Source organism: Maylandia zebra, linkage group LG7 (assembly GCF_041146795.1).
Source record: "Maylandia zebra isolate NMK-2024a linkage group LG7, Mzebra_GT3a, whole genome shotgun sequence".
Classification (NCBI taxonomy): Eukaryota; Metazoa; Chordata; class Actinopteri; order Cichliformes; family Cichlidae; genus Maylandia; species Maylandia zebra.
The window spans coordinates 3,980,801-4,008,066 of NC_135173.1; the positions used below are offsets into that span (position 1 = coordinate 3,980,801).

General features: G+C 41.2%; 1 protein-coding gene across 5 annotated transcripts in view; it reads right to left on the bottom strand.

Annotated features, from left to right (window-relative positions):
• Positions 1 to 27,266, bottom strand: part of srgap1a (SLIT-ROBO Rho GTPase activating protein 1a) — a 76,952-nt gene that overhangs the window by 13,012 nt on the left and 36,674 nt on the right. For 3 of the 5 annotated variants that reach the window (XM_004570766.4, XM_004570765.5, XM_076885587.1), the window contains exons 4-18: positions 23,637 to 23,699; positions 20,686 to 20,865; positions 19,934 to 20,062; positions 17,294 to 17,515; positions 16,734 to 16,835; positions 12,856 to 13,053; positions 12,292 to 12,376; positions 11,296 to 11,323; positions 10,344 to 10,449; positions 8,509 to 8,569; positions 7,816 to 7,893; positions 7,530 to 7,664; positions 4,051 to 4,156; positions 3,689 to 3,913; positions 2,748 to 2,827 (exon numbers count right to left, since the gene is read on the bottom strand). In XM_004570766.4, coding sequence (XP_004570823.1) covers positions 2,748 to 2,827; positions 3,689 to 3,913; positions 4,051 to 4,156; positions 7,530 to 7,664; positions 7,816 to 7,893; positions 8,509 to 8,569; positions 10,344 to 10,449; positions 11,296 to 11,323; positions 12,292 to 12,376; positions 12,856 to 13,053; positions 16,734 to 16,835; positions 17,294 to 17,515; positions 19,934 to 20,062; positions 20,686 to 20,865; positions 23,637 to 23,699 — 1,798 coding nt within the window. Of the gene's footprint in view, positions 1 to 2,747; positions 2,828 to 3,688; positions 3,914 to 4,050; positions 4,157 to 7,529; positions 7,665 to 7,815; positions 7,894 to 8,508; positions 8,570 to 9,632; positions 9,667 to 10,343; positions 10,450 to 11,295; positions 11,324 to 12,291; positions 12,377 to 12,855; positions 13,054 to 16,733; positions 16,836 to 17,293; positions 17,516 to 19,933; positions 20,063 to 20,685; positions 20,866 to 23,636; positions 23,700 to 27,266 lie in introns of all 5 variants that reach the window. The other 2 variants (XM_004570768.5, XM_004570767.5) reach the window with 1 other exon arrangement.

Below are 27,266 nucleotides of genomic sequence, written 5' to 3' on the forward strand. Positions count from 1 at the left end.
TATATCGTTATATCGAACAGCCCTAGCGAGTATGTCCAGAGGAGGTCAGGAATGAGGTACAACAGTGAGCCAGCCATCACAAAAATGGCTCTGTCATGGTTTGAGGCTGGAATCATGGTATTATGAACGCAGAAAAGAACCATTCGATTTTGCTCCACTGTGTAATACTGTGTGGAAAGCTTTCAATTGGCAGAAACTTCATTTCTCAGCATGGCAATGATACCAAACACACTGCCAATGTAGTAAAAGCATACCTGGATAGAAAAACACAGTGAAACATCGGGCATTGAAGGCCTCAGCTGAGGCCAGGTCTCAACTATAATGAAGCAATGTGGGATCAGAGGCAGTATTCCTGAAGACTACTAAATAAAAAAGAAAGCTTGCCTAAAATAGTTTAGGCTCTGTTGAAGAATAAAAGTCCTCATACCAAACACTGAGCTTCAAGCTCGTTATAACTCATTTTATACAATATTTCCATTCATGTTTGTAGACGTTTCGATAAACTGTTGCATTTATTTGTCATTTTTCCAGGAAAACGTGAATGAAATGAAGAGTGTCTCATGACTTTTGCACAGTACTGCCTGCTTTTTAATCATGAACAAAATGTATCGGGAGCATAAAAACTCACAATGCTGCTAAAATAAAAGTGACTACCCAGTGTCTTATTAAAAGGAATAAGAATGTGTGCATCAAATTTAACAGGATAAGTAAAAATCTGGACCTTTTGTTGACATGAAAGAAATGGGATGACTAATATAGGATTCAACCTCTGTGCAAAACCTCAAAGCAAAAGAGATACTTCAGTGAGGGCCAAAGTGGTGAACAGGTGGACAACCGCACCCTCTTTTGGACCAAACCAAGAAGCTGCTATCGTATATTTCAAAATAAAGGTAAGCATAGGAGTTCTGGTACATCTTGGGGAGCTTTTCATGAAATACCCATCTGGGGAATCCTGGTGAAGACTGACATTATGTCTTTCAGAAGACTGTTTGCCTCTGAAAAATACACAAAATACATAAACTGTGGCTATATTTTCTGAATGGTCACAACTACAATATGACAAAAGATCTTGATCGTCAGTTATCCACACACTTCATTTTTTTCACAAATGTTATCAGGACAGCATATTGCATTAAGACTCTGTATGTAATCAGCTTGAAACGCATCTGCTCCAACGAGTCAAGGATATTTCTCCACCGGTGTTTGCACACGAGGTGACATTCACTTCCTTTAAAGGCCAACACAAGTTAACACGTTTGAAGCCTTGATAAGAAAGGAGAGAAAAATGATAACTATGTAAGTCTGGAGAAAACAAGCGAGAGTAACTAAACAGGAAACAAGCCCTGTTTTTGTGTCTGAAATCCAACTGAGGTCACAGGGATTTAAAAATAACTGATGACAATAACTTGACCACAGTTCAAGACTCTACAGGGAGGAACTCAGTCAGTGAGGACATCCTCCCAGCCTGCTTAGAGAAGCTTTTGGAACAAAACCATGGCAGCAAGGGCTTTCTGGAAAACACAATCTTCTCGTAATTACTCAAAGTTGATAGCTGCCATCTGTGTTTTACAGTAGGAATAAGTTTCCTCGTCTAATCAGATATTTCCTTTGGTTATACTTAACAGTAAGATGAGGGTCTTTATTTGGAAACCGTGATTAAAAGCTAATGTCAGGAGAAGAGATCAACTGTGGTTTTCAAAGTCTCTCTGTGGAGGCTGATGTCAACATGTAGCTTGGTGATAACGTGGAAGGATTTGGGTGACTGCTTTCAACAGAAAAGGTTTAGGAAAGTGTGTTACTAAGGTAAGACAATAAAATTAGGTTCAACAGTAGTTCAAGTATTTCTTGCACCGTTCTGTCTACATCTGGTCAGTTTTCTGTCAAAGTTATCTCTCACTTTTTAATGAGCTGAAAGTTTTATTGTCCTTTTCTGCTTTTTACTGTAAGTTAAACAGCAAAGTCATACCACGTCTAATCTTTTGGTCTCAACTAACTCACTAAATATTTGATTTGGACATGATGAACTGGTATCCATTTCATGGAAACAAAGGACCACATGTCTGATCACACAACAGCGTCTGGCTGAAGTACTTAATATCCTCCAGTGTCAACAACAGCCCGGTGTTTTTTCTTCGTTTCTTCATTTCTATATATATTTCTCTGGGACATATGGAAATGTAGTTAAATGTAGACTTTATTATTTTTGAACCACAGATAAAATGTGACACTTTTGAAACATGCTTCATAAATCTGCCATAAATTACTTGTGCGCTGATTTTTCACAAAGGGAGTTAAAAATGTAATCCAAGGTTGGGACCTTTAAGAAACAAGTTTCCATTCCCAGGAGGCCCAAAAGGTGCAGACCACCAAGGAATTTGTAAAATGAGGGGGTGCCGTCCAAAGCCCCAAGGAAAGCAGAACCATTAGAATATGAATGGCTGTCTGTCATTCTGAGCCCGGTTCCCTGGCTCTTCAAGGTTAATGCATTTATCGGGCTGAAAGGCAGGAATAGCCACCCGGAGCTGCAGAGACACAAGTTTAACCCCCCACACACCAAAGACTGGGGGGGGTTAAATTTAACCGTGCATATGCTAAATGAACAATGGTTACAATAATTAGTTTTAGTTCTATATTTAGTGATTGCAACTCCTAAAAACACAATTTGATTGGACTCTAGAAGGACACAAAGGTATGTAAGAGCAAGTTTAAACATTTGTATGACTATTTACTGCTGTGCAGTCACTCACCATCCTCGCTGGTGTGCGTCTCTGTTCCTCCCTCATTGTCTACCTCCTCCAGGGCTCCATGCTCGCTATAGGGGCTCTCACTGTTGGGGACAACATCCAAATTACCAGGGTCACAGCCACAACAGGGTTCAAGGACTAAGGTACATTTCAACAACACACACAAAAAATTTTAATGATAAAAAGCCATTCAAGACAAGATGAAAAGCAGGAAGGTTTTTTACAATTAATAAGACATGGAGGATGTTCAACCAGCAGCCATTATCAAGAGTTTCCCATTGTGTGGTTAGGAAGTCTTTCTAAATGATCATCTGGAAATGAAGAGTGAGAGCTGACAGGAACGCCACACATGACCGCAGATTACCCCGGCCAGGAAATGAACGTCTGCGTCCAAGCTAACATGTCAGTAGCAACCTCCTCTTTAGGGAGAGGAGGAGGCAACGAATGGAAAAGAAAATCCCAGGGGTTATGTCTCACTCGGGGAGACACAGGCACGCTGAGACAGGTGATTTACTCTGGCTAGAGATAAATCGCTGTCAGGCTGCGGTGATGTGGGGGCAGCACAGACGAGGAGAAACAGAGGTAGATAAAGTCGGGAAGAAACAAGTGATAACCTTATATACAGATGTGAGGCTGGTTTTTGTCTTGCTTGACTGCAGTTTGCTCTGCATTTCAACTAATCAGCCCCTTCCTGCCAGGTGACCTCTTTTTTCTTCTGTCATGATCGTAGAAATTAAAACGATCGTTTCAGCCTGTCTCATCTAAATACAGTCCTGAAACATGAGCTACCTCGTCATGTTCTTCAGCTGCACGTGTTGAACTGGTATGTGTCATAGCTCACATCCACTCCCCAGTGTGAACATCTCTGGATGTTTGGGTCCAGTAAATGCGGCACTTCACCCGATTTAGGTATAGCACTGTCGGCATACGTTCTTATTTCTTACCAGTAGTCCCCGCCCGCCATGCACTTCTCATAGATGGGCCCATCCAGTTCTTTGACATCAGGAAAGATGGTCTCGTGGTGGATGATGATCGTCTTGATGATCTCGTTGACGTGGGCCTGGCACGAGACCTGGTCCTGGCTGTCTGGTGTGGGCATGAGTGTTGGGCCAAAACATATGGCCAGGTTGTATGGGTCCATCATGTTCTCATCACTGTACTGGGACAGACTGAAGGGAGGGACGGAGGGTGAAGAAACAAAATATAAAGGAGTAAAAGGTTGGAATATTTTAGTATAAAGTATTTCAGACAAATCATTGAGCAAGGGCAATCATGATGTTTAGGATGTTATTTTTGTTAAACTCACTGGTCGAGGAAGGCAAAGAGGTAGCGCATCACAATGAGGACCGATCTGGGAATGGTCAGGAGGATCTTACGGATGTACAGCGCTCTCTCATACAGGTTTTCTATTCCTTTTTTAAAAAAAAAAATAGGGGGGCGGGGGGGGTGTCAAAAAGAGTATGTTGTTAGCAATAAAAAATTTATAAACCAAAAAAATAAAAGCATATATAACAAGTTTTTCTCTGGTTCAGTCCATGGAGTAGACGTCTGGGGCTTACACTTGTGTAATCTTTCGACGTTATCCACATACTCTCAAGTCTAAAGACATAAATTCGGCCAAATACTTAGTAGAAACATTAAATATTTAAACGGGCACAGACGTTTAATTGTATAAAGTCCTCGTGGACACAGGCGATATGTTGACTCTGGTAATTACCCTCATCACAACTTTGGTTTATCACCCGATTCTCTCATAAAGGAAGAAGAAGTGAAAATAGGTGCTCTGTCACGCGCACATTTTGTTTACCTTTTCAGAAATATCACGAAAAAAAGAGCAGCTTTATTATCATTTTCACAGAGAAAAAATATTGTGCTTTAGTAAGATGCAGCCGGAGAATGTCGACCTTTCTGTCCTTCGTTACTATTATGTTTGTCTCAGTGTGGCACCTGAAACAGGCTGTTTTACCCAGCTAAGCTGGGGCTGTGCTGGCTGGGCTGCTAAAAATAGCCATGTCACCCTCCAGCCACTGTGTGCCATCTGGGATTTGGGCTTCTGGGATACTTGTGATGCATTTCATTTTTCATGAATACCTAACTTGGATTCTGTGAGGCTCTCAAGCACTTCAGAAGCTGCTATTTAAAGATCTATTCGAACGCAGACTTCTACATCACGTGTGTGCAGCACATCCTCGCGAAGCATTCTTACCGCAAATTCCAAAATGAAAGATATCACAAGCCGCAGTGCACGGCTGCGGTGAAAATGAAACAGTCAACTGAGAGCGGTTAAACGATCTCGTAGCTGGTCTGAGCTGCTCCATATGGGAATAAGGTTTATATATGGAGCCTGCTGGGCGCTCAGCCCACACTGCAATCACTGGCATGCAGAGCTGGGAAATGTAAACAGGGAATCCCCATCACTCATCCAGCACAAATGTGTAAACGACGGTAGACCCAAGAAACTCAAGAGGACACACTTCACACACTTGCGAGTACACAAAGAACACACACAAATACACGGGGCACACAATCACTCCTGCAGAGTCGCACGAGGCATCGGGACGCACACTATGTCCATGTGACTTTGTGCATATTCAATTGTTCTTTAACAGAGCTGATGTGATGTAATGCAGTGTCATTCAAAGAGCTGACTGAACTGTGGAACGATTCAGACAAATTCACAATGTGACCATTCTTGTGAGGACTCCACTGCAGATTCAGCCCAGGGCTGCGAACATTCAACACTCCACCAAAACTCTATGGTCAGCTTTGTGCCGCTCACAACAGATCGGCTCCTGCTCAGAGCTCAACACAGCAGAGCAGGACCCACAAAACGCAAGTCCGAGTTCAGACTTCAGAATGACAAAGAGTTCAAGCAAGACTACAAGGAATATCCCAAAATGTTCAAACTTTCATTATCGGATACAGTGGGGCAAAAAAGTATTTAGTCAGCCACCGATTGTGCAAGTTCACCCACCTAAAATGATGACAGAGGTCAGTAATTTGCACCAGAGGTACACTTCAACTGTGAGAGACAGAATGTGAAGAAAAAATCCATGAATCCACATGGTAGGATTTGTAAAGAATTTATTGGTAAATCAGGGTGGAAAATAAGTATTTGGTCAATAACAAAAATACAACTCAATACTTTGTAACATAACCTTTGTTGGCAATAACAGAGGTCAAACGTTTACTATAGGTCTTTACCAGGTTTGCACACACAGTAGCTGGTATTTTGGCCCATTCCTCCATGCAGATCTTCTCGAGAGCAGTGATGTTTTGGGGCTGTCGCCGAGCAACACGGACTTTCAACTCCCGCCACAGATTTTCTATGGGGTTGAGGTCTGGAGACTGGCTAGGCCACTCCAGGACTTTCAAATGCTTCTTACGGAGCCACTCCTTTGTTGCCCGGGCGGTGTGTTTTGGATCATTGTCATGTCGGAAGACCCAGCCTCGTTTCATCTTCAAAGTTCTCACTGATGGAAGGAGGTTTTGGCTCAAAATCTCACGATACATGGCCCCATTCATTCTGTCCTTAACACGGATCAGTCGTCCTGTCCCCTTGGCAGAAAAACAGCCCCATAGCATGATGTTTCCACCCCCATGCTTCACAGTAGGTATGGTGTTCTTGGGATGCAACTCAGTATTCTTCTTCCTCCAAACACGACGAGTTGAGTTTATACCAAAAAGTTCTACTTTGGTTTCATCTGACCACATGACATTCTCCCAATCCTCTGCTGTATCATCCATGTGCTCTCTGGCAAACTTCAGACGGGCCTGGACATGCACTGGCTTCAGCAGCGGAACACGTCTGGCACTGCGGGATTTGATTCCCTGCCGTTGTAGTGTGTTACTGATGGTGACCTTTGTTACTTTGGTCCCAGCTCTCTGCAGGTCATTCACCAGGTCCCCCCGTGTGGTTCTGGGATCTTTGCTCACCGTTCTCATGATCATTTTGACCCCACGGGATGAGATCTTGCGTGGAGCCCCAGATCGAGGGAGATTATCAGTGGTCTTGTATGTCTTCCATTTTCTGATGATTGCTCCCACAGTTGATTTTTTCACACCAAGCTGCTTGCCTATTGTAGATTCACTCTTCCCAGTCTGGTGCAGGTCTACAATACTTTTCCTGGTGTCCTTCGAAAGCTCTTTGGTCTTGGCCATGGCGGAGTTTGGAGTCTGACTGTTTGAGGCTGTGGACAGGTGTCTTTTATACAGATGATGAGTTCAAACAGGTGCCATTCATACAGGTAACGAGTGGGGGACAGAAAAGCGTCTTACAGAAGACGTTACAGGTCTGTGAGAGCCAGAGATTTTCCATGTTTGAGGTGACCAAATACTTATTTTCCACCCTGATTTACGAATAAATTCTTTACAAATCCTACCATGTGAATTCATGGATTTTTTTTTCACATTCTGTCTCTCACAGTTGAAGTGTACCTCTGGTGCAAAGTACTGACCTCTGTCATCATTTTAAGTGGGGGAACTTGCACAATCGGTGGCTGACTAAATACTTTTTTGCCCCACTGTATGTATAACCCCCCCCCCCCCCCCCCCCACAAGGCTACAGTGTATAATATAAGATGATATGAGAGCTAATTATTTTAGGTCTTTAAGACAATAAAATCACCAGGATCTAAATCCATCTAAATTAGACAAATATGCTCTTCACTGTAACGCAAAGTATTTAAAATAAGTATGTAAATAAATAAAACTTGTTACAGAAAACAAACAATCAATCACTCATAAAAAGCGACTGACTGATAATACACAAAAATATGTTCTTACTGATGCAGGACAGCAGCTCATTGAACCTCTCTTTGGGGAAAAGAGGGTTCTCCAGACCTCGGAAGTACAGTTTGAGAACGCCAGCCACCGAATTGATGTCATGATTATTCTCATCGTCTGCCAGAGGGTCATTTCCTAAAACAAAGAGAAGCGAGCAGGTCAAGTTGGATTTATTTTATTGCATCATTTTAGACATATACCTAATTAAAAATAAAATTGGAAACAAATATAGTAGAGATCAAGCTGTTGACAAGCATCTTTTATAGTGAAAACAGAACCCCGGTACCTCTCTCAAATGAGTTCTTGATGTCGTTGACTTCCAGCTGGGATCCAGGTACACGAAATATTCCTTGGTGCTGGAGGCCTGTACAGGGAAAAAACAAAACAAAGAAAGAGGATGAGGAAGCAAAGAAAAGCAGAAGACCAACTCATGAGCTTTAATCCACCTGTGGTCATACAGATGAGAAAACAAATTGCCCAAAATGACACATCCTAAGGAAGATCAAAATTACTCATTATTCATATCATTACTAGTAATCAAAAAACATGCCCTTTACTAAGCAAGATTAAGTTACTGTAACTAGCCTGCAATATTTTTTTAGATTTATCTCTGAGTGTCATCAGTTGGTTGCCAGACAAGATGCAGAGGATGTTCTCTACAGTCACACCTTTCAATGCTTAGAATTATAAATCTGCTTTAGTCAGTGATATTTAAACTCAACAGTCATACAAGTGAGAGGTTTCTCACTGTATGGGAGAATGTATGTATGGGAATTTCAGTAGAAGAGACCACATAAAGATAAACAGGGCGGAATTTGCACATTTCCATGGAATAAACTGAAACTCCAACATCTGCATCTGTGAAAGTGTTACTTTGTCCCACACTAGATAAAGTTGGTTGGGTTATAAGAAGACCTCAAAGAAGGTATAAATACAGCAACTACTGTAACACTGTAAGGGCTGACAGTATGCTACTCACCATACAAATTTATGTAGCGAATACAACTCTCAACCACACGAGGAATAGCTTGTCCAGAGTCCTTTGAAGAAAAGTCAGATGAGTAATTCGTCATTTTGTTACATGTTTAAGAGCCTAACCGATACTACATTTCTTTCAGTGATTTGTTACCAAAAAAAAAAAAAAAATCACTGGTGTATAATGTCCTTGTTTTTCTTCATTAACACATAAAATCAAAATTGTGCAAAAAATATGTAATAATCAGGATTATATCACATTTTGAGGAGGTAATTTTTCCAAAATCTGATCAATTAAAACACGTGTGTTTTCTTAATGCATATCTGGTGCATGCAGACTGCTGACTGGTTCAATGTATTGATTGCGGCCCAATAGGAGCCGTTAAAAGAATATAATCATGCACACCCAGTGAAAGTGAAGCTGGTAAGTTTAAATACAAAGTGTGATCTTATTAAGACAGACTGACTTGACCTCACAGCTATTCCTTTGCTCAGTTTCATGGATGTCGTGGATTATCACTAAGTATACAAAAATCACTAACCAACTGGAATAGCAACACCGGAGGCCTATTGAAATGTGCTTAAACATGCCTTATGGCTTTTTTTATGCAAACAATCCAGAGCTGTGCTTAAATTAACAAGAGCTTATCCAAAAGGGCACAGACTCCATATGAAGTTCGGGCCTAAAATGGCCAGATAAGAGCACTTGGATGTGCACTCAACTCTCCTTCTGCCTGTGTGCTGGCTCCTCTTGTAAATCACTGCTGGACGGGGACTCGGTACATGCTTTTAATGATACAGTGGATCTGTTTACAGCCCTCAGGGGTATACAATGAGCCCAAACGCAACAGCCATACTAAAATCGACTAGCTATGGCTGGAGTGCAGCAGTGAGGGTTGAGGCAGAAGCCGGGGTGCTGCTAGATTATGTAATGCGATCTCTTTGGATATGAGAGACTGATTTTGATCTATAAGGAATAGAAATTTGCACAGACAACTGAAACTACAGCTGTAACCTTCAACTCAGTCTGTCTAAGTGGCAGGTAAATAACTTGTTAGTACAGAATAGATACAGGAAATGAGAAAAGGTTCGCAGCACGAGCCCCCCAACATGCCTCAGAGTTTCTACCTGATGTCGAGTGTGTGAGTTCCGTCGTCCACGGCTAAAGAGAAATGTTGCAAGAGTCGGAGATGATCAGAGATGGAAAAAGGGGAAAAAAGCAAGATCCAGATTAGCACCTCAGCAGCTTCCCACCAAAGCTTTTACTAAGAGAGCGTCACATTCCACTCTGTGCTGGCATCAAACCCATAACAAAACAGCAGGAACTGGACAGGATCAGGCAGGACTCGACACGGCCACCGGCGAGAGGCAGTGAAGAGACCGGAGGAGGGGGGCAGCACACCTTATCAGTTTGGCATCCGCTCCCCGACTGCCATCTATCCTGCTGTTTTCACTGGCCTCTGCTCTTACTCTGGAAGCGGAGGAGAGAATATCTCCCGCCAGAGCAGCTCAGTGATGCCAGGTCAGCAGTGAGTCAGGGGAGCTGATGGAGACAAACATTTATCCTTCCAACTGCTGTTCCCTTCCTCCTGCTGCCCTCCAAATCTATCAATGCCACCACCCCACACATCTGAGAAACAGACCGCCAGAGCTCGCTGACTCATGAGGAAGGTTTCCAGAATCCATCTTAGCACAAATGTTCATGTTTTGTTGTTGATAAATGATGATCAAAGCTAAGACGCTTACGGGGGAACCCACCAAAATGACCAGAAAGCCAGAGGGAAATAGAAAACGGATAGGAGAAGGTGAACAGTCAAGCGGGAGACTGGCAATCAGTACCTTAATAAATGACTCCAAATTGCCATTAAATAACCTAACATTAAAAACAGAGCGGGGTCTAGCCCGCCGGGTGCCAGTGAGGGTTCTGTACGGCCCATTGGGATGTCTAGAACACAAAGAATGAATCAGAAAAGGCAAACAATGCATTTTGTGGTTTCCCTCTTTGCACATTTATGTCCTTTCAAAACCTGAACTGAAGAGGAGGATGACTAATCTTCAAAACCTTTCAACTCCAGGTGATGGCTGGATGGATGAATAAGGGTATTTTTTCAAACACAGCTGAAACCCATGAAATAACATTTTCTTTATAGCCTTTTTTTTAATCCTCCACCAGATACAACAGGCCAGAGAAATGCCAGACCCACTGGGAGCTTTGTATGTGTCAGCATCCACCTCGTGACAGAGCCTGCAGGTGACAGTCCCTTTTAGTTAGTGTGTATGTTATAATTCTGTTCTTGAGATCTGGAGGACTTAAGAGTAAATTTTCCTCCTCGAAGAGGCAAGTTCAAATTAAACTTCTATTCCTTGTTGAGTTACTAGCCACCAAATAGGGTTCCTTTCATCAAATTAAGCATATTATCTGCTGATAACAGCCAGCCAACGTCAGTCGATAGCGACTCTCTTTAAATTGCTTTAACCGGCCTATGTCTACTACTGCAGAACCCTTTGCAACCTGTCTCTATCTCAGCCTTTCATTTTGTTGTGTGTCCGACTTCATCAACGCCATCAGCTGTCACTGATTTCTGCTGGTCTCCCTGTATATGGTCCACCCATGTGCATCAAAGGAAGAGAGGTCCTAGAACTTACTGACAGAAATATCATAATATATAAAACTAGTATAACTAGCTAAGTTATGTAACTACAGAAGTAGTGAAAAGAAAAACTGTCCTGAAGTTTCAGTCGCTGTTGAAAGGGAAGTGAATATGCACAGGTGCTGATGTGTCTACTTTACCTTGTGGTCATGTATTCAGCTCGGTGGCCTGAGATATGAGAAAAGAGACAAGGTGTGACAAGAAGTTAGTTGGGTGGACATGCCAAGACTCATCACTGCAGTCCCTGCAGGGAATTGTGCATATGGCTAACAAAGCATTTGCCATCTGCTCACAACCACTGGCCTTTTGAGCAATCCAAAAGAAACCCATACACACTGTTTTTCCACATAATATTATAACCTGTGCCGAGACGGTTACATCAAAATGTAGTTCAAACATCTAAGAGGACACAGATGCACTTTTAAAAGTTATGGGCGCATGCACACGCACACAATACACAGAGCTAAGTTTAAAACAAGCAAAAGAAGATGAAGCAAAAATAACTACCAAATGGTTTCGCATAACAGGAAGACGCTCAAATTTTTTGGGTGACTCAAACTGTACTTCATGCAGACACCAAAATGACTAAGTAGCATGTGGGAGAAACAGGAGGGTTTTTTCTTCCTCTTAACTTAAGGCTTCATTAATCATTCAGCGTCGAATTTGAAGGAGACCACCGGGACTGCCTGTTAGAACAATGAACTGACAAATACAAGCTGAGCCCTTTAGGAGATCCTACCAGTGTAGAACAAGGGGGGCCTGTTCTTATACATGGCAGGCCATTAGGTTTCAAGCAAATCAATCACTAAGATGGATAATACAAGTTCATTATTGCCCCTCGGCTCTGACTTGCCTGGTTTTAAACCAGATTACAATCTAAGAGCTTTGACTGGTGACAAAAGCAAACAAACAACAGGAAGTTTGCCACAGAATAGACTGAATTTGCTCAAGATGGACTGCCAAATATAATAGAATTCAGTAAAGTACACAATTATTTGTTACACTAGATGTTTGGGTATTGATTGGGGTTAATAAGTCATTTTGGCTGGTAGAACATTTCCCATTTTAAGGTATGAATTAAGCACAAGTACAATACAGTGAAGAGTCTAAGGGTAAATACAGGGTCGTGAATGTACCTTCACCAAGTGCCCTCTTCAGCAAGTCGTGCTTGGCCTGCAGTTTGGAGATGAGATTGCTGCCTTCCAAAAACTCACGGAATTTCTGTGGAGAATTTAGAGTAATTACCCAGCAGCCCTGAGCACCGGCAGGAGCACCCACTCTTAAGACGGCAGTCTGTGATGACGCAGCCAAGGGCAAAAGGACGTGCTAAGCGCCCCTTTTAGAAGCCCTTATCAGAGCATGTCCATCCCTGGATTGAAACAAGATTGCAGCTGGAGATATTCTGGGGCAGTTACTCCTCTGCCAGCTGATCAAAGATTTCATAGGAATGATGTGCATAAGTTAAACATCACCTACAACCCAAATATCAAGTATATTCATATATAGATAAAAGCTTTGACTACATGTTCTAAGATTTATTATATAGATTCTGTGGTTTATGATCACACAGGAATGAATCTGTTGTAAAGCTGCATTACAGACAGCATGGATTTGATATTTATTTCTGTTTTCTACATTAAAAATAAATTTTAAAGTCATTACTTTCGCTAACTTGCAGCAGACATCATCTCTGCACTCACCATGAAGTAGAACTGCTCCGTCTCTTGCTGGTTGGCTCTCCTCTTGGCGATGCTGGGCTTGCTGAGGTACGTCTCCGACACTGTGGACTTGACTGATTCGGTGGACCGGCTGTGGTGGAAGCACTCAGACACATCGTAGTCTTCAATGGTCACCATGTCCTGGATGGTGGTCAGGGTTGCCTCTGATGTCTTTTTGATCTGTGAAAAGAAGAGAAGGTGAGAAAAAGCTGATGTCATCTCTTCTATATCACTATGTTACCATCTCACTATACACAGAAACTCACTTCACTCCCTGAAAACCACTCTCTATCCCAAGACACACTTTAAAATTCAGGTGGTTTCTGACGAGGTGAATGTTCCCTAAAATAAAAGAATTTCCCGACGGTTCAAAGTGACTTATTTATCATTGTGTTCACACTCACGGGGTGCAGAGGTGAACAGTGTCAGATGGAAATGCCAGATTGAGCTGTAGGCTTTTAAGATCCATTTTCATAACCACGTCTTCCTGTCAACAGTTCTTCTCTCAGAGCTTATAAACACCAGGACTTGGCCAAGCATGCCCCACCACTTAGTGTGAAAGATGTTCGACCACTGCTGCAAGAGCTGCAGGGCATAACTGTGTCCATAATATTATGACATAAGATGGCACAACATGTGACATTCAAATGAGAGAGGAGATAAAAGTTAAAGACGCACACACACACATCCAGGGGGAAAAACTGATGTGTGTGTGCACACTTTGGCACGTTTAAGCCTTCAGAGTCATCCCAAATGTAAATATGTATATAAGGGATCAAGGCACTTGCAGAGTATGGACCAATGGCAATACAAACAGAGCAAATATAAACAGAGAAAGTAAAGGAGGCAGACAGGGAGGCATAAGAGACTAAACTGAAGTGTGTTAAGTGTGAACATGAATCACTGATGTGGAAAAGCCACAAAAAACCCCAAACAACAACAACACAAAAACCCACCAACAAGCACTTCCCTGGAAAAATTAAGCAAAACTGCAGCATTTCATGGAGACACTCACCATGTCAGTTCACTTACTGAGATTTTAAAAAGGTGGGGAACGCACAGGTCAATGGGACCCTGAATGTAATGCAGCTGGAATTCCTCTTGATTATCCTTAATGATCAGAATGACCTCACCTCAAAAGGTAGTGACCCCATTTGTCAGTTATTTAGTGAGCGCAAGCTCAGAGGTAATGAAAGAACAAGGCGAATTCCTCGTGTTACAATTATACACACTGAGACAACTGTGGATTGTGGCTTGTTTCTTTTAAACTGCCTGACCCGTGACTCATTTCACCTTCAAAGAAGAAGAAAAAAAAAGAGTCGCCCTGAAAACCAAAGAAGACTTTTCAGCTTTCATGTGTTGCTGTGATGAATTACACTGCTGACACACATGCTCGTGCACACATGCTCGTGCACACATGCTCGTGCACACAGAATGGATGTAGTTATCCCACCTTTCATGAAGGAAAGGAAACACGCAGACACGGAACATGAAATGCTAGATTCAGTAAAGTGAAACTTTCAAATGACTAAAAAGGCAAATTTACACAATGACAGGTAACTTCTAACATGTAGCTGTTGGTTAGACTGAGTGCGTTTGAGTTCCTCTCCCTGTGTTCCTGGCAGCCTCATTCAGAGTGGCACCATGGAGGCGAGAGGCCCAGCTGTCATCATGAAGACAAGAGCCATGCATGTGTGATAGAAATGCTCCTAGTGAAAAAGTTGTTGAGTTTATCCATTATTCAGCAGACGGATAGTTACCAGTGTTCGGTGCAGGGCTCAGTTACAGCAGAGCTCTTAGAGAGACTCGGTGGATATGCGTGTTAATCCGTAAATTATAAACCATAAATCCGGTGTCTCTATACTTTGATATAGACGTTCCAAGAGTAAGCAAGTAGCCATCATTATCTAAACTGAACTTCAGCACTGTTAAAAGCAAAAAATAATTCCAGTCGCAAAAAAGTGGAATAAAGGTTTATTCTGCAGGGAAGCACACCACTCCTAGTTAATCCTACATCCGTCATCAGAAGTCAGACTGCAGTCCACAGCTTTCAACAGACCCGGCAGTACAGTAAGTGGGTAATTCGCTGATCTTCCGCTATGAGCACACACACAGGCTTTGATGTGCTTCCTTGATATTTATCTGGAGGAAAAACAAACACTCCCTGCAAAGATGATGCTATTAGATTGCCAGGGTTTAGTGTGAAACATCTTGAGAATAACCATTAAGTGTGCTTGTGTATTTGCAGGAGAAGACGGCAGAAATCAGAGGAGGAAAATTAGTCTGTGTGAGCACTGGGTCATGCAGAGGCAAATGAGATCTAAATGGGCAGATTATTAAGTCTGCAAAAAGACAAATCACACTGACTGACTGATGAGGAGAAATGAAATTATGTCCTTAGAGAAATGAGTTTTTTGATGAAAGAAATCCAGCAGGATTATGCTAAGCCCTACGCCTAAATAAAAGTGAAATCCAGCGTCCTTCTCCCTGTGTTGCACTCTATCCAGCGCCAATGCAGAGTAAATTATTCAGCAATGTTTTCTTTCACCAACTTCACGGGAGCCAAAGAGGTTTGAGGAAGCAGCTGCACTTCTCTATGAAGCACTGCCCTGTAGTTTTTCCTGTCCAGATAAAGACAGACGCTCCTTCTCCCTCGTACGTTTGACAGTCCAGCTTTTAGGTCGCCACAGTGCTTAGAAAGTTCATTTTCCAAGGATGTATCTGGCACATCATGCCCAGGAAGAGGGGCCATCTGGTGATCCTAACATGAGGCAGCGGCGCCCTCCAATTTTGACCCACCAGGACATCCGCTTCAGCGAGGCAGGAGGACAAGGGCATGAAGCAACCGGGGCTTTTCAACCACACACACAGTCACAAGTATATGCACAGTTGATTAAACACTATACGTACTGCAGACAAACTGTGGTGACGCCAACAGGACTCTGACTCGTCTGGTTATAGTCCATGAAACACCACAACCTGAGTCTCAGTAAATAGGCTGTGACTGAGGATCATTTTCACCACTGACTGACTGATATTTTCTTCTAATGACGTGGGGTGTATGTGTATATACACATACACACATTCTGTCATAAAGCTTGATAAATTCAATGAATAAAGTTAATGAATGTATTTTGCATATTCAAAAAAGCCGCACATACTGTTATTCTGCACTCATAGTTCATTCCTGTAGACGTATAGTTTAGACGTCTGTTTAACTAAAGATTTGACCATCTGATCAAAGGGAATCTAAAATGATGATGAGTGCAGATGAAGTTGTGAGGCCTGCTCCTGTGTCTTTGTAAGAGGATAAAAGAAGAAAGTGCAGCGATGTGGAGGGAGAGAAGCAGAAAGGAGAAGCAGGTCAGACGTGATACAAAGTAACAGCCCGATGGAGGTGACTGCACTCTGAACCAACAAAAAGCCTTTCTTCTCCATTTTCAAGAAAACAAAATGTAAATTTACTCAGGCATGCTGCAGATGCATTAAAACAAAAGAGCCTGAGAAGCAAAGAAGCACCCACAATGTCAATGCAGCACAGGTGGGAGCAAAACGACAGGCTTCACAGAGAGGCTTTCAGAGGCTACCTTCGGGGCATGAGCAAGAAGAAAAAACACAGTTTGTAAGCTTGTGTCTCATCTATAACTATTTTCCATCTCACCTTGGATGACTTCTGGCTGAAGTTAACTTTGTTGAGCATCTTTAATTCACTGTCAGCACCGTGCATCCAACAAATAAACACATAACAAAGCTGCCAAATCTCAGGCAGACAATAAAACTGAGACATGTTTGACGCAACTAAACCCCCTGCAACACAAACACCTGGATTGCGATTTCCATTTTTCTTGCCCCCATTTTACCTCTTCATTTTCAATCTTCAGAGTAGCGATACGAGACTGCAGCTGCTGGAACCTCAGTATAAGCTCCCCATTCACTGGTGGCTGCACTGAGATCTGACATACCTGGAAATATAGACAAATCACAGCATCACTGAGCATGTACCTGAAATTTCAAGCTATCAGAGGAACAAGGTCACGTAAGCTCTAAATTTAAACAGGATGTAGGCATCCAAATTCTTTTTCCAATTGCAAGGCAAACCACAGTGACGTCTCCCAAATGAATGCAGACACCGATGCAAAAACAGCTAGTAAACAGACACGCTATCAGCAGAGTGCCAGCCAAACAGTAAAATCCCTAACACATGTTGAGCTTCATGACTTCAGGGGACGTAATAACACATGATTTGTTAATTTCAGTACCCCATAAAACCTGATCCAGCAGCCCATACGCAATAAAAAGCTGCACTCAAGCCACTGAATATCTGACTAATGCTGAGATATTTTTATTTTTCAAAATTAAGCTCAAAGGTATTCAGTATATTTGCACCACTTATTAGATAAAATCCAGCTGCACCACATACTTCGTCTCCCATGTGAGGCTGGAACTCAAATTTTGCTGGAGGACAGAAGGCCGTAGGGTACATCTCCATGAACCTCTGTCGGTCACTTCGTGGATCTAAACTGTCCACTGCATTTTCGATGATGTCAAGACCCTCGTGGCGTGACGTCTCCAAGTTATATTCGGCAGACAGGTAAGTCCGCAGGGCACGATTTAGACTGGCATGATAACCCAAATCACAGCACTGGATGGAAAAAAAAGAAAAAAGGCAGATTAGTAAATTGATTTTATCAATTATGGTTGATTATTATGGAGCTTAGACTTTCAGCTTTAATTTAAGAGGGTTAAACAAAATCATTCAGTTATTATTATTCATCAACTTTACACTCAACCTTTGGCAAAAAAGTAACTGAATAATTCACCCACAGACTATTGTTACTTAGCCGCGTTGGTTATTTCTTCACATGTTAAGCAGATAAAGAAACCTGCAGTTTATTCCAAGTGTGACAAATGCATTTCAAAGTGGTTTCTGTAAATCCAGACCGTGATGCAAAGGAGCACTCGGTGACAGTGAAAAAGCCACCCTCAGCGATAGTAGCAATAGCAAACCAATGACAAGAAGAGAAAGGAGTTCATTTGCACAGACCTGGTGTGTAATACCAGACAAAGAGTGACTTTGTGTTACTAATTATTTTGCTGTGCTTATTTTTATTTAGATTATGTAAATTATAAACCGTGGATGCAATAAAAATGTTTTAAATTCTTCTTGTTAAAAGTGAAGAGCAACTCTCAAATTTACACAGAAATATAAATGAGCAAAGCTGGCTACATTTTATGGTTAAAAAAAAAAAGAGACTAAATGACATCACTTTCTGAGCCAAAAGTATTGCCTCTGTGTTGCACGACTCGAGCCGTACCTCCGGGATCTGATTTGCCAAGGTCACTGCTAACAACAGCACCCACCTAGAGCTCCACACAGAGAAACACAAAATGGCCTGAACAACTGTCAAACACGATGCTACAACCAGCCTGCTTGTACACTTTGTTTTTCACTATAAAAAGTCTCTTCATCAATAAACAAATGCTTGTGAGCCTGCACACAAAGCTCACGCAGAGAGCATCTCTCACACAATCACACACACGCCCTGGTGAGATGTGAAGGCTTCTGAGCAAAGCAGGGAGAGGGGTAATTTCAGCGCACAGCATGCCGCTGAATAGAGGTTGCATTTCTCTCTCCCTCTCTTCTCTCCTTCAGTCCTGTCTGGAATATAAAAACCCAAACACTTGCCAAAATCCCAGCCGTCTCCGGTTTCCTTAGAAACGCGACAGAAAGTGGTGCAGTAAGTTTATCTCTCTCTTTCAAAAAAAAAAAAAAAAAAAAAAGAAATGACTCAGGTAATGAAACTGTGAATAAGTCATATCTATCTATATATATATATATATCTCTATATCTATATATCTCTATATCTATATATATATATATATATATATATCTCTATATATATATATATATATATATATATATATATATATATATATATATATATATATATATATATATATATATATATATATATATATATATATATATATATATCTGTATTGCATAAAGCAAAACAAAGAAAAACAACATGATCAGATTAGGTAACAATTGTCTTTAATATAAAAAAGAAGCCAGTTCAGGGCCACGCCCCCTTTTTATTCAACCAATCTGAAACATGTGAAAAATAGCTGTTACATAATGTATAACTAAATATTAAACATAGGATTTCAATAATGACAGAGTATGGTAGGAGGAAAGAATAGCTTTCATCACCAAAGTTAATAAAGCTGCTTTAATTTGGTCCTGCACTATAATTTCCATCCCACAGTCTAGTGTCCAGAACTCTTATATTAAGCACAGCTGCTAAAGTCATCCGTCTTTCTTCTGAAGGTCAGAGAAAAAGCCCTGAGCAGTAATTGGTCTTTTGCATAAGAAGCTCAAACAAATATGAGAAAATCTTAACCGGGGGTGGGGGTGGGGGGTCAATGTCTATAAAAAGGGGTGAAGTAGTGATTAAGGTTGGGTAATCTTCTCCATAATCTAACTGTCCTATAGCAGCCTGGTATCATCAAATAACCTATCCGCACCGTTACTGTGGTGGCGCACAATTATTATCAACTTAACAACAACACTACTGATTTGCTGGGTATTTTTGACATTGTTTATCAGGACGAATAAAAGTACTGATGCATACATTGATTGTTTGGACAATAAATCAATATGTTAAATACCACAGTTTAATCTGTATCAGTCAAAGAAAATTTCAAGAGGCCAAAAACGAATGCAGAGACATCTGCAGTGCAGGCACTCTTCCATTGTTGTGCAACAATGCTTTTGATTAATTGTGTATAGGCATTTAATTGCCAAATTTTCCATATAAAATTATTCCGGGAAAATACATTATTATTATTATTATTACTACTACATGTACCAACCAGTATCCATCTCCCAAAATCTGCATTGGAAAGTAAAAAAACAAAAGACCACCACTTAAAACGTGTGTGTTCTGATTATTAATATTCTCCTCAGTCTCACTTGAGGCAAAAAAAGTGTGTGCAGAAGAAGAAGAAGAAGCTGGCTCACAACACGACTGCCAAAATCCCGTGGTTTCATACTTACATCAATTAAGTCCGACAAGTCGTGGATGTAGTATTTGTAAACGGATGAGTTTGTCGCTTCCAGCGTCAGCAGGTACTCGTTCCGCGCTTTGATCGACTTCAGCTTGTTCTCGGAGTACTTGGCTTGACGCTGATGAGAGAATTAGAAGCAAAAATGAGAAACAGACAACAACAGAGCGAGCGTGACGGGGTGAATTTAATGAGTGAAGATTTGCCTTTTGACAAGTGATTATGCTTTCATGTCTCTGCACGCACAGCGAGTCACAGTGCTGGGACTAGATTACTGTCAAAACAAAACATTTTAGGCAACGTTAGAGATAAGTTACAGTCTGGCATGAAAAGGACCAAGTACAGAAAAAAAACAAAAAAATGAACTAAAACCAGGCTGTGGCCTTGGTTTCAACTTGGACACCTCAGTGTGGGACAGAAGTTTTTAACTTACACTTCCTCTTCAGCAGACAAGCATGAGGCTGTTAGTCAACACGCGCTGACCACTGCACTAGGCTCTGATTCACACACTCCAGATCACCCATATTTTAAGACTTCCCAAAAGCATTCCTGGAAAACTTGTGTTATAAAAAAAATCAGTTGCCTGGACTTTAATCATTTGCCACAGAGATTTAACAGACAACAGGCCTGTTCTAAGAAAACAAAGCCTGGGTGAGTCTTTTTCTTTTTCAATACTGAAGTTATTTTTTTCTCTTTTATGGTGCAACTACTGGCTTTTGCTGCCTTTAACACCTGGCATCTTACCTTCTCTTTCATCTTCTCAATTTTCTTCACAGAGCTGCGCCTCTGGTATTTTTCCTCCATTCGAATGCTGAAGACAGGATCAGCCCTGCCAATCTGCTTTTCTTCTTGCTTCTCAGCCTCCTTCAGCTTGCTCTCAGCGCTGATGCTCTCCGAGTGGTACATGTGATACGTCTTCATCACCTGGACAGGAAGGAAAAGGCATTGTTTTATTTCAAGACCAGAAAAAACAAAAAAGGCAGCAGCCTCTGGGTGTTGGGTTAGTTCCTGTGGGGTCAAAGATCAGAATAATCCATCGTCTTAATCGTGACCTAACCCGCAAATAAGGCTTCCATCTTCTGACTCACTCATTTATCACCTATCGATTCAACTCCTGTCAAAGCACTCATCGCTCACAGTTCTTCTTGTGCTGAACCACAAATCAAAGAGTCTTTTTTGTTTAGTTAAGTACACAAACCACACAGGCCAAAAAACTAAAAAGATGCACTCAGGAAGTTATCAAGAGGACTATTTTTAGACTTTCAATTCAGCTTTTTAATGAGATGGTATTTGGCTCTGGCTTCATGTCTTCATGTAGCATAAACTTCAAAAATGTGTCTTTTTCTTAAAGCTATAATCGCATTTAAGCTGAAGTCATTCACCGTTTTGCCTTCACACTGTAACAATGTAACACAGCAGAAGTTTATTACGCTGATAGTGGCCTGCTGATTAGAGCTACTTCCTAAAGCTTGAATCATCCTCCTCCTGCGTTCCTCACAGTACTCCATGGATCCATTAGGCAGTGACTCAGCTGCAAGTAGCAGGTTAACTACAAAATACAAATAATGAACTTTCCAAACTTTACAAGAGAGCTGAGAGCTGATAGTCTTATTAACATAGATGATAAACAGACAGTGGACTCATAGGAAAATAATGATGACTCAGTGGCATGGTAAGAGGAAAACTGAAACAAATTCATGATGTCATTGTGAAGTCTGAAAGCAGAATAGGCCACTCAACCCCACACATCCATGAAAATGAAGACATTAGGGAAGCATTTGGAGGAAGAGAAACAAAACAGGTGAAAATGACGAGGAGAGGAAATGAGATCTGAGCTGATGGTTCGTGGCGGTCGGCCAAAACTACTGAACTAAGTAGAAGGACCAAAATTATATTCAAACGTCCAAGGCAGCAATATAGAGCACAGAGCGGTTTAACCTGGAATGAACTGACTCCGGCAAATTACAGCTCCACAACCTGTGTATGAAATACATTTGTCTGCACAAAACCTCAGTTTCAGTACAAATAGAGACTCACCCATTCAAAATCTAAACATCTTTCCCCCAATGTGAGTTATTTCTGTACGAGTGGAACAACAGAGCAAAGCCTGGTTTGTCTGGAGCCCTTCGTCTTTGGTGGGGTTGGCTTAACTGGAACCAGTTTAGAGATGGGTGACTGACCTTGGTCCGCGTACTCCTCACTTAATGGTCTGGAGTCTGCCACTGCTGTGTTTACTTTACCGCTTTTTTTAGAGGGACACATTTAGACACGGACGAGACCTGTTATTTCAGTGGCGGTGGCCGACACTGGGACTGCGGCTGTCTGATGCAACAGCTACCCTGTGTGCGCGCGCGTGTGCGTGTGTGCTCACGTGTGTCCTCCCACTGGGGTTAAAGCAGGCCAAATCTACAGCGTGGACTGTGGTGAGAGTGACACACATTAAGCTCGAGAGTAACACGTTGTTGTGTTTGGAGGAGCGAGGGCTGGTCTGCCCCCTTTACATACAGGGGAAGTGTAACCAACTTCAGTCCTTCATGGTGAGTAACTGGAGACTCTGTAAGCAAACTGAACTGATCTTCAGTGAATGTTCTGGGAAGGCAGAACAACTGATTTTACTTGTTGCTACATCACCGTACATGCAAGGTGACGATGCGTCAGGAAAGCAACTAAAAACACAAAATCACACACATGAACAGTATTACTGAATTATATTTCATAAGCTTTAAACCTTAGGTTTGTTGTTATTTATGAAACGCTACTCACGCTATACATAGGCTACAGTAATACACAATATTTAATAAATATCAAACATTAACTTTTCATTCATTTTACTTTTTAAAGGGTTTGCTGGAGTTTGCATATCCATGGCTTCTGTGAGGCATTGAATACAAGGACTAGCAGAGCTGATAGTCAAGTTAAGGCAGTAACTAGCAGGGTCAAAGGTACACAGAGGCTGCTAACAATACAAATGAAAAGCGTTAGGAACTACACTGCACATGTGCAGCCTGTGTGATGCACCAGTTTGACAGCTTGGTAAAATTTCACTGACCTACTGGGGTGAAATTTTAACCTGTGAGTTGACAGGTTCAGAGCCATGGTTTGGTTTCTTGCAACCTGCAAGCTAGTAGTCTTGGGCACATATAGCATAATTACAATGGTTCTCATTTTGAATGTAGAACTTTGTTGCGTGTAATGCAACTTGGACTTTTCCCAGGTTTTCTGTCTGTCTCTGATGTCAGCTACTGAAAGAAATAAAGAATGATAGGGAGCAAGTTGCTATTTGGCTCAGACCTCCCAGTGTGACTTTGCATGAGTCGTTTTCAAGAGCAAAAAAAAAAAAAAAAAAAAACTGGTGATGAAAGCTATTAGAAACAGAATATGAACTGTAATGAGTCAAGCAAACACAGAGATGAAAGTTTGTAGCTTTGAATGGCTGATTTATGAGAGTAAAGGGGACAGTTTTATGCTTTTGTGGTGCAAAGAAATGTGACTTTTCCTGTACTTTGTTTGCAATACATTTGCTTGAATGTTTAATTTAGAATCCATCAGATATCTTCCAGTTTCAGGGTTAAAAACATCAAGTTGTTACAGACAGTAAGAAATTATTGAGCTCAATGCTATAAACTAGTCTCAACCACAGCCAAGATGAATGTATTCAAGTGCATTAGTGAAAAATAGCAGTCGTTACTACTTACTGTGTATAGCTCATTGAGGACTTTCATTAAGTCTTCCTGGAGCTGAAAGGCTATTTCTTTGCTCTGTAAAAGAAATACAAAAAGGAAAAACAATAAGAGCAATACAAAGAAATCACCATTATCACACAAGAAATTCATGTTCTATCCAGGTAGTTCCCCTTTAAAGACAACACAGTATAAGCACTGTGGGAACAACCATTACTAAACTGCAGCTTCACAAATCTTTTCAGCAAATGCACACTGTTCGTTCTATATCAGGTTTAATATAAGTGCCACTGAGGTGAAACCATTCTCTACTCTTAATGGTGCACATACAAAACAGATGAGTGCATTTATAATACTGTGTCAAATACAGGCTTTTGTGTGTGAAAGTGGTGCCGGTGTCATGCTAGCTTTTCCACTTAAATCATCGAACACCGCTAGAGTTTCAGCGTCCACATGCTCAACACATTATCTGGCCTCTACGCCTGAATGTAAAAGATTTCTTCCAAATATGTTAACTCAATCAGCCGCGCCACAAGGCTGACTCAGTAATGCTATCACACACACGCCCACAGAAATGCATCTCATGGTTGTGGGATACAGTTTAACAGTGATGGTGTGATGGATTTAGAGAGGCCTTTACTATTAATTTAACAGTGAAGCTTCCATATTTCTTTCACACTGACTCATATAGCGTATCAGATGTTTATGAGATTATGAGTCATGACAATGAATTTTTGATCTCTCCACTATAGTGTTGCCACCTGGATGATATTACAACCTTGGCCTGTGGACCAGGCCTATATCAAACCCAATTATCCTCAGACAAAACTCATTGTGGGAGCCACTCACAGCGATATGATGGACAAGCTTTCTGAGTGGGTATCAAGCCAGCTCCTGTAGTAAGAGAGTGGGGATTTATTTTCTAAAGATATAGAGGGCATTGTAGTCTTTTTAAGAGCCATAATGCTGAAATAAACACTACATTTAATATTAAAGGGGGCTATTGGGAGTTTTTGAAAAAGGCAGCACAATGATTTTAGGAGTGAGGGTAAATTTGGGGCGAGTTCACGAGCAACAAGATGCACATTCCTGATGCTGGCTTCAGACTGTTGCAATGGCAACAGTTGTTGCCAAGGAAATTAGTTATGTAGCTAAACCTGTTTGAATGTGCACAATGTTTTTGGGAAGAAAACATGAATTTATATCCAAAAAAAAAACAAAACACCAAAAGCATTGCAGATTGTGAGTCGTCTTAAAGCCGTTTTTATATTTTACTGAATAAGAAATTGCAAATAGTCAGTCTGCCAGTTTTAGCCGCACGATACAGTTCATAAAGAGATAAGCTGAAGCAAGCACTGAAGCAAAGTTAACTGGATGCATTTATTTTCACAGTGCAATATATTGTGCCGTAGTTGTTTATTACTTGTGACACAAGATGCTGTTAAATGCATCACTGACCCAAGTGAGTTCTCAGACATGATCACGCTTGCACGAAACACCACAAGTTTTTGGCTATAACTGAACCGTGCATATGCAACAGACCTGAACCGCAGCAAGACTGCGAGTACTTCTACGCAGATTTTCACAGTCTGTCACTCATGTTCTTCATGTTGCTTACAGGTAGAGCTGTACAGTGTCCAAGTATTTTAACAGACAGCAAAGAGGATTACGCTCTCAGTCACTGGCTGCTAGGCTGGTGTCTGAAATTATAGAGTCACGCTAGGTGACCTGACTGATCTGCAACACCTACCTAACCACCACCTGGTCTGTCATTTCCCCAACTTGGAGCTTTTTAGCTAATCGGGACATAATCAGATAATTAGATTCCAGGAGAAACAAACTCAGCAAGAGGAAACCTCAGGCATGTTTGACAGGTGAGTGTAGATAAGGAAGTTACTAAGCAGTCTTACGTTTTTTGGTGAACTATACGATCACCTGGTCCTTGGGTTTATCAATACTCAGTAAACTGCCTCTTAAATGTAAATTCACACGATTGTAAAGACACAGACCTTCCCCTGTGGGAAAATCCATTAGCAAGCATCAGTTCCATGGACAGGACCTTTGACTATCTGTCAGATCTAACACACATCAGTTCTTTCCCATTGAGGAGGCTGGGAAGTGATCCAGAGCTCAATGAAAAGCCTTCTCAGAGATCACAAGATGTGCGAGAAAGAATGTGTGTACACGTGTGTGTGTGTTGGATGTGAGAGGAATAAAGAGGGAAATGATCGTAAATTACATTTACAATCACGACTGCCTTTTACCAGAAAAAGCTACACGTAGCATGAGGTTTCGAATTTTGGAAACCGTTGTTTAGCGAAGCTGTGTTGTGTAACACATGTCGCTGATTTAATTTGCACAACGTTTTTTCCTTCCTGCTTAAAGGAATCTCAGCTGGGGGGTTTCCAATTCAGTCCAATTCATTAAAAGGATCCTACAAATGGGTTTTCCCTTTCAACTTCATACCATCTGTATTCCAACCACATTAGAAAGATGAAACAAACCCAGTGAGAAGAAACCATGGCAGCACTTAGGGAGTGGTGGGTTTCATATTGCCACTGCCATTAATCACAGTATAGAGATGGCAGCTGTATGCGCTGCAGGGCCCGTGTGTACATTAGTGTCTTCCGACTGTAACTTGGAATTTGACCAAATGACACAAATATTGAACCCTTCATAAAATGTCAGCCTAATTATTGGTTAGTCCAGCTGTTTCACTTGTGATTTAAAAAAAACAAAAAACAAATACTCTGTATATAATAATCTGTTAAAAATGGTTTAAAACTAAAAGTTGCATTGTTATTTATTATGCAAATAAGAAACTAAATTCATGTTTTTTGAGCCGGTGTTCTGGGAATCCATCTTACCTCACAAACCATCCTAGCGGTTGTTTCTGCGCATGTGCTTTGCATGCGCACAACACAAAATTAAGTGTCAAACCATCATATCTTTGTGAATATAAGCTAGAAGCATACTCTGATGGGTAAAGTTAAGTGGCAAACCGTCCTACATACTTACATTTCTGCTGGAATTCTTGTGTGACGGCAGGAATGTGCATAAACTACGTACGGTGGACGATTTGCCAAAGTAGGATGATTTGTCAGAACACCGGCACAGCGGACGTCTCTGAGAAGTTGCAAATTCAATGATGCAAAACATTCAACCACCAACACTAATTTTTCTGCTCAGGAATGAAATTATTGAACATAAATAGCTTTAATTTGGCATCTTTTACTATTTTTTTCTGCTTTTTGTAAAAGTGTAACTTTGAAAATTCAATGACAACATCAATAATTTTAGCATTAAAAATATTATTTTGATTAGAGCATTTGCACACACTGGTAGATTAACTATTACAGAAACATAAAAATTTGGTAATTATCGCTACTGTTAGGTTTACTCCACAGCTGCCCTGAATTAACATTGAGTGGTGGACTAATACATTTGCAAAGCACCATATTGGAGGTGCTGGTAGTGGATTTTGGGATATTACACTTTTTGTTATTACACCAAATCAGTTAAATAGATTCAGCTTGAATTATTTCAATATTTACACCTTTTTGTAAACTTATGTGTTGCTTTAAGTTCAAAAGTGCCTCGAGCTCTAGGAAATCCACCATGTAGCTGCTGCCACAGAATATCACT